Below are 13,939 nucleotides of genomic sequence, written 5' to 3'. Positions count from 1 at the left end.
AGTTAGAGACACCTAAAGAGTCTGTCAGGCAAGGTGGAGTCCTGCATACACTCGGATTTTTTTCAGGGGAGTGATATGAAGTCTTCTCTGTGGTTTTAATTTTCATTTCCATTTTTGTTGTGTCCTCTTGCTGCACCTGAGCAAAGGAAAGAGAAAACAGGTCTGGCTGCTGTGGTGCCAGAGCTGGGCAGGTTTTGGTTTTGTTAAGTATAGCAAGGGAGGGGTTCCATCCTTTATAGCAAGTGAGGGTGAAAAAAAAACCAAAACAAAACAAAACAAAAACAAAAACAAAAAAAAAAAAAAAAAAACAAAAAAAAAAAAAAACAAACCCAACCCTCCCCCTCCCCCCCCCAAAAAAAAAAAAACCAACAAAAAAAAAACCTAAAAACCAAACCCCGAAATTTTTCATCAGACATGCAGAAATCACGAAATGCCTTTGTTTCTTGTTTAGTTTCCTGGTTTCTGCAGTGAGTGAAGCTAGGGTGCTGCATGAGTTTCCTAATAGTAGGTCACCTCCTGATCAGTTTTCTCCTCTGTGAGTGATATTGTAGGGGTGCAAAGCTGAAGTTAGTAAGTGCTTGTTTAGTGAAACCTATGTGATTTTTTTATATTCTTACAATTTTGGGAAAAAAAAAAAGTTTTCATACAATAATATGAAGTACAAAATTGAAGTCAGTGGCTATTTAAAATCTGCAGGCTATTGGTATGTACATGTATTACATGGATATCTGTAAATCAGCTACATAAACTCAACAAATTATTTCTTGAGCCAAATTTTCAGTCTGGAATATTGTATTAAGAGTTGGGACTTGTGAGCAAGTAACTAAGCTCTGGAGTTCTCATAGTTAGTCAGTTATGCAAGGTAATCAGTCAGTGGTACACTTTTTTTTTTTTTAAATTTGGAACACATTCTCTAACACAGGCACATGTGTTATGTTTCATTACAGGCATTTCAAGAAGATCTGGAGCAGGAACAAGTCAAGGTGAATTCCCTAACCCATATGGTAGTGGTGGTGGATGAAAACAGTGGTGACAGAGCTACTGCTGCACTGGAAGAGCAGCTTCAGGTAATGGCTAAATGGCAATTTTGGTCCCAAAAGATTGAAATATGATATTTTTTAAATAAAGAAAACAGATAGTGAATGTGCACAGGATCAGAATTTGTAGACAAACAATTGCTATTGAGTAATATTAAGATTATTCTGTATTTTTCTAAAGCGCTTTTGGGGGGAAAGTCATAATTTATTTCCCATTATTTTCTCATCGCTGTGTTTCTTAGGAAACGAAGGGAAGTATCATTTAATTGTATTTCCTAAATACAATCACTTGAGTATCCTTAAAAGAATGACACACTGGAGATACATTTGTGACAGAACTAGCAGCCAAGATATTCTAAAAGTTTTTCAAATATTAAGTTGCTCATAGTAAATGTTCACTATAAAAGTTGCTGCTGCTGTATCATTTATATTCCAATGCTCTTTCTATAACTTCTGAATGAAATTGGATAAACAAAAGTCAATAATTAATGTTGATATACATTGAAGGAGGGTTCTCTTGTGTTGGTGGTCAGCTCTCCAGGCACACAGCTCTAAGGGGATTGCAGTATTACAGCCAAGATTCCTTCTATTTTTTCTCCTTCAGAGAGGAGAAAGTGTTTTTCTTTCATTTTGCTTTATTACCTAAAAAATAAGAGTTTGTGGATTCTAAATCATTAACACCCAAGGTTTCTCTAGAGAAGCAATCAATACATTCAGCCAGAAGGTATAGCTGTGGCACAGACAGATTCATGTGTGTTGTCTTGAATGTAGCTAATTTGGGTACCAATGCCAATAAATAAGTAATTGGTTTGGAATTTAGAATACGTTTGGCTGAGGTGCTGAGCAGTGCCACTTCAAATGTAATTCTCAGTTTTCTCTACTGCAGCTACTTAGTGACTCAAGGAGCACAACCCAGCCAAGATAACAATGCAGCCTCTACTGATCCATAATTATTAATTCTTTCTGACTTCATCTTAAGTGTCAGAACTGTGGTGCACATGCTCAAAATAGTCGTAACCTTCCAGAATTTCTTGCCAGCCAGCTCCTTGGAATAGTTCAGTGGAATAAAGCAGATCCCTAGCAAGAACATGCTTCCAAAAGCTAAACTAAACTTGTAAAATACCTTAAATAGAAGAGAGAAAATACTTAGCAGTATTTGATATTTACGGCACTTCATGAATTAGAAGATGTAGAAATGAGTCTTCAATAGTGTGGAAAACGAATCATTGCTGGATTGCTAGACAATTAATCTAATTTCACATCTTCGGAAAGAAGAATTAAGGGAACACCAGGTGACACAGCTTCATCCCATATTCTTACAGTGGTTGGAAGGGCACCACCAGTATCCTGTGCAACATCTATGGCTGACTCGTATCGGAATAAAGCATGAAATACAGCTCAGACATTACTGCAATACCTTAAAGAAACATAATGAATAATTAATGTAAATGAAACGCAGTGGACATACACAATTTGTAACTGTACTAATGCAGAAAGCACCAATTATTACTGTCTTGGAAAAAGTACATTCCTGGAAAGATGGTAGAAAGACAATTCCTGAGTCCCTCACCCTGCAGCACAGGTCACTTCTGAGCAGAGCATGGGGTGGTACGGAACAGTCCATTTGCTCTCCTGTTATGTCCTTTATTCACTATTTCTTACAGAAGAATCTGAGAGTAAATATTATAATTCCATTGCTCTGGAAGTCACAGAATATGTAGCAATAGCACAGATGTTGATAAAACCCAAGTACAGATATAAAGCGATAGGGTTTAGAGGTCTAGGGAGGTGTGGAAAGTTTCATACTTTAATGCCCAGGAGAAAGGAGGTACCATAGTTCACCTGCCCTCCTTGTGAAATGTTACACCTCTTTTTTGTGTACAGAAACTGTTTGATTTTTTTTTTAATATATATCTCTTGCAGTCTGAATATAAGCACAGGAGATAAAATGTGTTGACAGGCAGAATCATTAGAGCATTTGACAAAAAGCACAATGGAGGAAAGTTCCAAGCTTGATTATATGTCTGTCAGTCTGACTTCTAGAAGTAGAACAAAACAAGAGCATGAACTGTCAGACAAAAGACCTTAATAAGACTGCCTCACTGAGGTGCTGGTCAGGATCAGATTAGGAAGAAAAGTGAGCAGTTATTTCCATGTAATAGTCAAAGATGCATTTTCCAAGCAGGTGCAATTCAGTTCTGTTTTTCTTTCTGAGGTGGTGATCCCTGAAATATTTCAATACATAAAAATATCTTTTGTATGTATTGTGGATTTTGGTGGGTTTTTTTTTTTTCCAAATGTCTGTATAAGACAATTTTTTGAAGCCTAAAATAAACTTTTTGAGATTTTAGGTCTCAGGAAGGTTGGCAAGAATCTATGCTGATTTTAAATTAATTGTATAGAAGTTTATAAGTCTTACTGTATTGGCAAACCCGTATCTATTTAAGAGGCAATTAATGGTGTAGAAGCCAAAAGTGTCCCCTGAAACAACTTATTAATTGAAAATTTGCCCTTGCTTAGAAAACTAAAACTAAAACTAAACACAGTTTCAGGGCTTTTCTTAGAAACAGCTGTCTCCCTCAGGTACTTTGAGAGACTACAGCTAGACCAGATGAGTCTGAATATTAAAACTACTTTTACACTACTTTGCTTACATAACATATCAATGTGTGACATACTGAGAGGCTCTGTTTATGCTGCTACTAAGAACCCGCTATTTAGACTTAAAACTCCAGGACCCCAATTAAACTCAATCCATGGATCTGCCAAGGCAGCTGAGGAATAAAGCTCAAATCTATATTTAATGGTGCAAAATCAAACCACTTTAGCAGCAAAGCTGTTGCTGTACTCTGACTCGTTTCTACAGGAAAAATGGAGGGAATTATCTCCAGCTCAGAGAAATGGCTGGATAAGATACAGAAGCCATGAATGCAGGGAGATTTTTTTTTTCCTTAATTATACCCAGCAGACAACAGGTCTCTTAAGGTCTCTTGTGAGCTAGCTCAAATTAGAGGCTTCCCCAGACTTCAGGGGTCAGAGTCTGTGCTAGAAAGAAATCTGTATTAAGTGTATCAAATGCTATTTGATGGCTTATTCCTCGGCTGGGGGAAAGCAGCTGAGAGTGTATTTTCCAGGATTATATATCCATATTATTCAGGGTACTGTCCTTTGATTGAAGATGATGTATGGGTAGTTCTTGTAAAAATACATCAAAATAACTGAGGAATGTTAAAGAATGAGTAGACTATTGCAGTTGACTCACTGAGCACTTATGACAGGAAGTTGCATCCTACAGACTTCAGGGATTTCCTAGACCTGCTTATCACAACAGTTGCATGATATTCCTGGTTGATGCCTGGGAAGTTGAAATCTCCCATAAGGACAAGGGCTACTGATCTAGAAATTTCTCCTAATTCCCTGAAGAATAGTTTACATCCTGAGCAGCCTGGAGTTCCCCATCCCAGATTTCCAGCCATGGGACTCATTACACCAAGTCTCATCAATATCCCAGCTGTGGGACCTGACCAGTGCTTCCAGTTCATCCTGTTTGTTTCTCCCACTTCATGTGTTGGTGTATGAATTGTTGACCATTTCAGAACTGCACACAAAACTTACTGTTGTTTGGTAGAAATTCTGTGAATGGGATAAATATTCAGCTCCAAAGAATTAATTTTGGATATAGGCAAAAGCATTTTTCCACTTTTTCTCATTATTTTAAAAAGTGGAGAACTATACTTGATTAGAAAAGCATTTATCAAATAAGCTCTGTTAGTTGCAGGCTTGCAGTACATTATTTTAGTCCAGTGTTCCCAAGAGTTATTTTTTACTCATTTTCTTCTGTTCTTGTGCCTTCTTACTTTGACTTTTTAGCAGACTAAAATATTTCATCTTCTGCTTTTGGTAGTCATAAGAAATATTCTTTCGGAGGTCTCTGAGTTGGAAAAAAAAATCTTTTGCGTGCAGATTTCTCTAAAAATTCAAGTTAGGGCTGTAAGAAAAGGCATTTTTTTACAGGAGGGCATTTTACTTGTTAGTGTGGATTCAGCCAATTTCTCTGAAAATTTGTTTTCCTAGTTTTTAGGAACACTTGGAGCAGTCTGAGTTTCTGGGCATCACACAGGCAACTGTTTGATGTGAACAGAGAGTTAAAGTTGAGCACTATGTGATTTAGTATAATAACTACTTTATAAATAACAGTCCTGACATGATATTTCAAACTTGAAACTTCATGTCTTAAATCCATTCAAACAAGTAGTGTATCTTGGTCTCATGGCTGTTATGGCCTCTCGTGAGAAATAACTAGATTTAAGGTAGGTCACAGAATCAGCACTTTTATCAGTGCAGTTACTTGATGATTTTGCTTACTTTATTAAAATAAAAGATCTTGTCAAATTATTGAGGGAAAAAAAAAGGTTTTGTAGCTCTGAAATTGTATACTGAAAATGCCATTTTGTATTAACTTTTTTTGCTGTGCAAGTCAATATATTTCTCACAGTTAATGCAGAGCCAGATGTTTGATCTTGTTCTTTTGAGGTTTTGGTGTTTTCTAGAGGACCAAACAAAAAATACTTTTGATGGTGTACCACAGTGATAATTGATGGAAATGTTATTGCTGTTGTTGAGAGAATTTTTTTTTTTTCGTGGTAATTGAGAAAAGTCAGCTGCTTGGATGTGAACTATTTAAAAGTTACTCAGATTTAAAGATTTTTATAAAATATATGTGAGGAAAGATACGCTTGTGATTTTTGAACTTGTACTTAGCAAGGTAAATAATATTCAATTGAAGATTTTTATGGTTTTAGTGTCCAATGAATGGAAAATTGTATCTGCCGACTTTTTACACTGACAAAAAATCTGTTAAAGCAACAAATTTAGATGGCATTCTGAAATTTTTTCTTCCATATCCTAGGAAGAGAGGAAGAGAAACTTAAATTTTTCCTTCCTGGTAGAAAATACAGTTCTAATTTTAATCTTGGTTTTAAGAATCCGCTATTTGGATGGTACATTTTTTCTAAAATTAAATTGTAATCTCTATGAAAAATATGTAAATACAAAAGATATAGCATCATATAATATCTCAAGTTCTAAGGGACCCATAAGTGTCATGAAGTAAATAACTAAATAAGTAAAAAGGAAGAAACTATTATCTTTTTGTCAGGATATGCTTTCGAAGGGGATGAAAAATTAAGAACACAGTAGTGTAGAGTGTCTTCTACGAAAGAGGTGGGGTTTTTTGTTTGTTTGATTTGTTTGTTTGTTTGTTTGTTTTAATTTGGGAGCAGCTGAATAATTTGCATTTGGTGTCCAGAGGGTATTAAGTCACTATAAATCATTGCAATAAAAGTTTTCTATCATTAACTAAAATAAGGGAGAAGAGAACAATATGGTTGGTGTTTTGTGGAATTTAAATACATACATAGTAGCAAATGCTAAAAATACCTGGGAAACCTCAGTGGGATTTGTCCTGGTGTGGAAGTTTATCAGGGGTTTTTTTTCCCCACAGCATTATTTTAAAAAAAGGTAACAACTTTGGCCAACTGTACTGATGATGCAATTTAAAAGCCAAATGTTTGTTTTTGTTGGAGTTTTTTTGTTTGTTTGTTTGTTTTCTTTTTTTGTTGTTGTTTTTTTGCTTTGGCTACATCTTTGACCATCAAGTTTATGTTTCAAGTAGTTCAGTTTTGGGCATCTTAAAGTTTTGAAAGAGAGCATTTTTTTGAAACTGTAGTACTAGAGACTTGCTAGAAGACTGATGTCTGTAGTTTAGTATTAAAATATTCTGTGTTTAGATCTATTGCTTTCCCTATTCTGTCCATTTTGATATAATTTCAAATGGTCCTAAAATCCATTTCAGTGTGATATGCAACATATTTTAAAGACATATGCCTGAAAAAGAGTGAAAAAGGAAAATTCTTCCCTTAAAAATTTATAATGCCATGGGGAAAACAGCTTTCTTTGTTTAGGAAGAAAAAAAAGTAAAATGCAAAACTCTTCTTTGTGTTTCTTTCTCTCCAGCACTTTGGAAAACGGTGGGCAGCCATCTGTAGATGGACAGAAGAACGATGGGTCCTTCTCCAAGATATTCTTCGTAAATGGCAGCATTTTGCAGAAGAGCAGGTCAGTAGCTTTTTAAGTTATAAATTGGAATGTTCTTCAAAACATTATAGGAAATATAATTTTATATATATTCATAGGAAAGGCCTGACTGAAGCTTTTTCTCTCCAATTTTATTTCAGTGCCTTTTTGATGCATGGCTTACTGAGAAAGAGGATGCTGTGAGCAAAATTCATACAACTGGCTTTGAAGATCAGAATGAAATGCTGACCAATCTAAGCAAATTAGCTGTATGTATTTTTCATTCTTCTATTTTATATTCAGCTTCCTGGTAGATTCATCACATGGCTTTACCCTGCTCTCAGACTGTAGAGTTTACCAGAACATCTGTTTCATACTTGGGAAGTGGGCTTTGCCTCCTGTGGATGGAATAGGTTGGTCCATAGCCCTGCTGATAAGGGAACCACTAAATAGAGATGTTTTTCTTGGTTGTATCTTTGATCAAAAGTTTGAGAAATAAAATAGAATTTGGGCATCTTAGAAATATGTATACTTTTACAGTGAAAGTTCCTTTGTTGATAGTGTTGGTGTATATATATTGTGAGTCAGACTAAATATACCTATGTGCAAAGGAACATGCATATGAGGAAGTACTTACCCTACACCAAACCCTGTCATTCGTTCCTTGAACTTGAAAAAGAAGAAGGCTCAGAAGTTATGAAATGTTGAAATTAGTGTTACTTTCCGACTGTACCTCAGCATCGGAAATGTAGTTACAGGCACAAAGCACAGCCTTTGCACCACATCCTCCACTTCACTCTTCAGCAAATTCCTCACTGTGTCTTTATGGACAGAAAGTGGGCCTGGCTGTGCCTGTAGAAGTGAAAAACTTGTGGCAGCCTGGACTTGCCAATGACTTTTCAGCAGTAGGACCTTTTTAAAGAAAATGATACAGTATGCGTTGTTTCTGTATGTTCATCTTATATAATGATGACTGCCCAGTATTTAGGGGAAACAAAACAGTCATGTCCATGCTTTGGTTAAATTAGGTGAAATATTGCTTGATTAGGAAAAAACTGGTAACCTTTTGAGGCATTATTATTTCTTTATTAATTAGTTATTATGAATTATTAAGTAATAAATATGCCATATAAATCAACTATATATTGTTCATTAAATATTTTTACTGGATATAGGTATCTTGGTTATATGTATTTAAGGTTCAACCTTAGATTTTTAAAAATTAATTAAGGATCTATGTCCTTCTCCTCATTCTGTATTGAAAGTAGAAACATTCAGACTCTGGGCTGATAGAAATACCATTATCTCTGAGGTTAAATAACTGTGATGTTTCTAAAATTCAATCTATTTTATCCTCACATATACAAATATATAAAGCCTAAAAAATATAAACTTGCAGACTGATTGCTGAATTCCACTGTAGCTTGTCAAAATTATTGGTAGATATTCCTTTGATTCATAAAATGACTCAGTAGTTAATTGAAGAACAAAAAGATTGATTTTTAGCATCATCCTGAGATGCTAAGTATTACACTGCCACATATAGGGGTTTTTCTCCTCTTCCTTTTTTTTTCCTTCTACAATTCTTTAGTGGTTAATAAAAATGTGCATTTAGAAGTACAGACTTGGATTTTGATTAAAGATTGCTTAAGAATAAGTAAACTTCTTTGTAAAGGAAGGAAAACTTGTACTTACCTTCAGTGTTTATACTTCTTGGAAAATCCAGCAATCTAACGTGAGCAATCTTGAACCTGACTTCAAGCCAGGTGTTAACACAAAATGGATTAGGGACAACTCAGTCTCTTTAGAGTGCAACTTTAGAGTACCTTCATGAAGAAAAATGTATTAAAAGAGATTCAAATTTATTCAAAATATGTGTACTTTTGGATTTCAGATGGTTGCTAGAGGACATAGGTAGAGAGGGTTGAAATGTTTGTCACAAATTGTGAAGTAGCAGACTGTTAAGGGTTTGCAAGTGTTAAGTATAGGGGCAGTATGGGTACCTTTCAGAACTGCTTGGAAATATGATGTTAAGGAAACATTTTCGTAGTATTTTTGTATGTTTCATTAATGAACTCTTATGAAGTTAAAATTATGTTAAAATTATGCTGCCAGTTTAAATTGTTACGCATTATTGTTGTGATATAATTGTGGTCTTTCAGGAAACCAGGTGAACAACATAAAATAGTAAATAAAATCATTTTTCCATAGCCCTGAACTTCAACAAGAATCATGTCAACCTAAACAGAAAAGGTGGAGTTTATTAATTGCAGCTTGCTCTTTTTTACACATGAATAACTCTGATCTTTTTAGAAACATGATTCATAATGCAGTAATTTAGGTATTTGAATATTGGTGCTATGCTAGAAGGAAACTGCCTCTTTAGTGTCTTTAATTTGCAGCAGAATAGTAGCTTTTGCTTTTGGAATTCCCTCTATCAGTTTTTAGATCTAGTAGCAGTTGTTTCCAAATTCCAGTGAGTATGTATTTTTACATTCGCACAATGCCAAATTGCTAGACGTTTTGTGTATTGCAATTTACTATTTTAATTTTGTCTGAACCTTCGGGAATATGTACCAATATATCAGCCACATGGTGTTTTTTTGCAGAGATTAGATTGACCTCTTAGACAGGCTTTTAGAAATAGGAAAAAATGGGATCATATTGCCCTGACCCTGACATGCATGTTGTGCCTGTCTTTTGGTGTATTTTATTTTGACATGTGTTTGAATGTAGTAGAGGAGAAGCTGTCACCAAGGATCATTCTTATAATTAGATCTGAATTGTAAAAGCAAGTTTGTGAGGGAATAAAAATACACCTTTTCACTTAGAATAAAGATGTTTATATTCTTAACGAAATGATATCTTGATCCCTCAGTTGTCCATTCATTTCCAGCAAGAAAACACAGCATTCGCTGTTCCTGCTAGACCTTAAGAATTTTAGGTTTGATATTGTGGTATGCCATAAGAACTTCCAGCCTATGTTTTTGCCTCACTTATATGCAGAACTTTGCCAGATTATGGTTGTGTTCTTTACCCAGTCTCTTTAAATGGAAGGAAATTTCTGAAGGTAATTTATTAAAACATTTAGCATTGTGGCTGTTGATTTGAAATTCTACAACCCTCCTACAAGGCCCTAAGCATTTTAAAGTGACAGATGTGAAACAGGTCTGTTTCACAGTAGGAAAAAAACTCTTGACTTTTAAATCACATTAATGTCCACAGACTGGAGCCTGCTCCTGTGTGGGCTTTCCACAGGGTGACAATTTTCTTGAGAGCACCTCTGCCTGTTCTGGTGTGGAGTCCTCCACACAGTGCTGTTTATTTCAAGGGGTTTATTTAGTATTTATGTGAAAAATTATGTTCTTTGTCATCAGCTCTCTTCTGGGATCTTCCAGAAGAGGTCAAAAAAACTGTTTAGTGGGTATTTGCTCCAGTTCTTAAAATAGTTCCTTAAAACAACTGAGTTTATTGGTGGTTTTTTTGTTGTTTGTTTGTTTTTAGTTTTCCACCTACCATTTATTCACTGACTCTATAATTGACTCTTTAATTCTTGCATGAGGTGTATGGTGTAACAGAACATGGACTGAGCTGGAATATGTGATGCACTGAGAATGTGGAACTGAGGTGAAATTTTGGTGCCATGCATGGCACAGGCTTGATAGATTCTTTTCATGTCCTAGGCCTATATTTTGTAGTCTGTAAAATGAAATTTTCATGTTTCTTTTTTTCTTCTTCTTCTTTTTTTTTTTTTGTAAAAAATACTGAGAGCTATTGCAAAAGGTTTGCAAGATCTACCTCTACATATTTATAGTATATATTCCATTAATATAGAGTTAAGTATTATTTTTTTTTTTGCTTCACCTAATTTTTTGGGTTGTTTTGTTTTGTTTTTGTTTAATTTTGTTTTGTTTTTTACATATAGAAAATAAGTTAGATATTATGCCATTTTTGACTGGAATAAATTTCTTTGCAGCTGAAAACTAACTTTACAGTGGGTGTTGCTGGTTAGACTATTACAGTGAGAAAAGTAAGTTTCTGATCTTTAGGGAAAAAAAGAAGCAACTGAAAACTTAACCCCCCCCCAAATGGAGCCAGGTCACCAAAAATAAGGAAGTCACCTTATAATTTTCAAATATCAGGGTTTACACTATGTACTTGATGGAAGTTATGACTGATATATTTGATAATTAATTTCGTAAAGCAAACTACGATGCCTTGCTTTCCAAACTACCAAATTACATATTTTGCAGTCACTATTATTATTTTAGGTCTATTCTTGTACTGGAAAAAAAAAACCAAAAAAAACCCCCAGAGCATATTTTTGGTTATTGTGGCACATTGACAGGTTTTTAATGAAGAAATGTGAAAACAGAATCTCCCAGTATAGTTTTCCAGATTGACTGTAGCTGTCACAAAAGCCTATTAAGTTGCAGTGAGCAATATCTTTAAAATAAATTTTTAGCATCCTTCTTTTTGTAGTGTTTCACTTCCTGCTTGTGCTCCAGGTATCTTGGATTGATGCTGACTCCCGGGTGTGTTGTACAGCTGTTGTGGGCTGGCTGATTGGAAATCAAATATTGCTCTTCAGAACTAACTAATGTTTCACAGGATACCATTTTTTATTATCCCAGTTGGTGTATGGTGCCTTCCACATGAGCTTTTTCTGATGCTGTAGGCGTAAAAAAAGGTCAAATATAGCAGTGCTTGAAATTTAACATGCTAGCTGGTTTGCATCTACTTTCCACCATCTGTTAGGTCTCCTACTACTCTGAAAAGAGATTCTTCAATTTAAAGTTAGCTTCTACTTCTCAGGAATAGATCAATTTAAATTTTGATATTAAATTTTGATATTAATCTACCATTAATAATTATGATGTATCAAATCTGATTAGGGAGAGTAATGATTAAAAAGGCAGTAAATGTTTCTTTTGCTGAGTTGTATTTTTAATTACAGTTTTGGATTATAGAGCTGTAGGAAAGTATATGGAGACTAAATTCTGTTGTCCAACCACTTGTTTCAATATCCCTTTCATGCCTTGGGGATTAGAATGCAATCCACAGCTGCATAGAGAGTTCAAAATTTGGCCATGGTAAGCAGGATTAGGGTGTAGAGAATGAATGCTTAAGGAATGGAAATCACCAGTTAAGGCTTTAAAAAGTAAACCCAGGTAAGAACTGGAGCCATGGATGACCCTTGGACCTGTGAATAGCCTGTGAATAGTTTCATAGGCAGGTTTGCATATACAGATCTCAGGAGTTTAAAGGTCCCTTGGCACAGTGTGTTTTGGTTTTTTGTTTGGTTGGTTTCTTTGTTTGGTGTTCATTTATTTTTAATGTTTTAATCCTTGTTTAGGATCAAGTATTTCTTTTCTAGGAAACTTTTTTTCAATGTGCAATATATAACAAAGTACATTGAAACTTTAAAGAAAGGTTGTTTGACATGTTGATATAGTTGTTAACATTAGTGAAGTTTTAAGGTTATTCCTGTGACACAACTGTTAGCTTTTTGATTCATGTCATCACCTGAAGCCTGCTGTGATATTTGGAGTTTCTCCACCTGCCATATTATGTTGCTATGTAAGCTCTGCCAGCAGTTTTTATAGAAACAACATCATGGAATTATAGAAGCCCTTACCCATTTTCAGTTTTTTCTGATGTTCTCCTTATGATTTTTCTGCCAAGTTTGTTGATTTTCTTTTATGCGGGTGTTTTGGGGTTTTTTTGGTTGGTTTTTTTTTGTGTGGGTTTTTTTTTTTTTTTTGGGTTGGGTTTTTTTTTTTGTGTGTGTGTGTGTGTGTGTGAATGTGTGTTCTTCCTTCTGTTACTCTGTTTAACAGATCCTAAAAGGAGATCTAGAAATGAAAAGGCAAATGATGAGTAAGCTGAAGATGCTCAGCCAAGATCTCCTTGTAGCTGTGAAAAATAAAGCAGTGGCTCAAAAGCTGGAAAGTCGTCTTGAAAATTTTGCCCAGCGCTGGGAAAGCCTTGTGCAGAAGGTGGAGAGCAATTCTAAACAGGTTTGTAAAAAACAGTTTTATCAGTTTGTGACAATCAGATCCTTTGACAGCCAAATGTTTGAAGTAGTTTTGGTCCTGTTTGTCATCTTGTTTTAATTTTTTCCCCTGCATGATTGCTTAAAACATATTTTATTTTTAGGACAGCATAATACAACTGTAATATAACTTGTCCAGAATTTTATTTATCTCTTTAGTTTTTAATCTCTCTTTATAGTGTTGATTACTTTCTTGGGTTGTTAACTATGTTTTCAGGGATGATACAAACCATAATGAAAATACCTTTCCAGTTAATTTATTTTTAACCTATAATAACACACTTTTTCATAGCTGTCTCTTTGAAATAGCACATAGTCTGAAATCAGTGCAAGAACTGTCTGGTAGTTAAAGTGAAATTATTTTTTTTCGACATTAACAGTTTATAATTGATTGCTATTTTGTTTCAGCATATGATATGCTGATTTGCAGATTAAAAGAGAGGCTACAAAAAAAAAAGAAATTTCTTGGAATAATAAAGAAATCAATCTATAACTGTAACCAACGTGCCAATGAGAAAATACAACCTGCTGTTATTTTGACCGCTTTATGTTAACTGTAATATGTTAAAAAAAGAAATTGCGGTTTTAAACCATGAAACAAAATTCAGCGCTGTAGTGTAGTATCCAAACCCATATCCAATTATTTTGCCTAGACATCTTGTTAGCATCTCTTTCTTACTGGATTTAAACCCAAACCTGCTCCCCTTTTTCCATTCCATTATCTCACTAATACTGGGTTATTTTTTTAGCTGTCATTGTATGACTGGGAAAA

At 34.8% G+C, this 13,939-nt stretch overlaps 1 protein-coding gene across 10 annotated transcripts in view; it reads left to right on the top strand.

The window, feature by feature from the left end:
• Positions 1-13,939, top strand: part of DMD (dystrophin) — a 990,047-nt gene that overhangs the window by 277,766 nt on the left and 698,342 nt on the right. For all 10 annotated transcript variants that reach the window (XM_066176982.1, XM_066176984.1, XM_066176989.1 and 7 more), the window contains 4 exons: positions 948-1,067; positions 7,053-7,154; positions 7,274-7,381; positions 12,953-13,132. In XM_066176982.1, the coding sequence (XP_066033079.1) occupies positions 948-1,067; positions 7,053-7,154; positions 7,274-7,381; positions 12,953-13,132 (510 nt within the window). The remainder of the gene's footprint in view (positions 1-947; positions 1,068-7,052; positions 7,155-7,273; positions 7,382-12,952; positions 13,133-13,939) is intronic.

This window comes from Chamaea fasciata, unplaced genomic scaffold, assembly GCF_029207755.1.
Source record: "Chamaea fasciata isolate MVZ Bird 193981 ecotype frontalis unplaced genomic scaffold, bChaFas1.0.hap1 SCAF_2, whole genome shotgun sequence".
In the NCBI taxonomy this organism is placed as follows: domain Eukaryota; kingdom Metazoa; phylum Chordata; class Aves; order Passeriformes; family Sylviidae; genus Chamaea; species Chamaea fasciata.
Note: the sequence above shows the minus strand (reverse complement) of the source record. Positions and strands in the feature narration are given on the sequence as shown.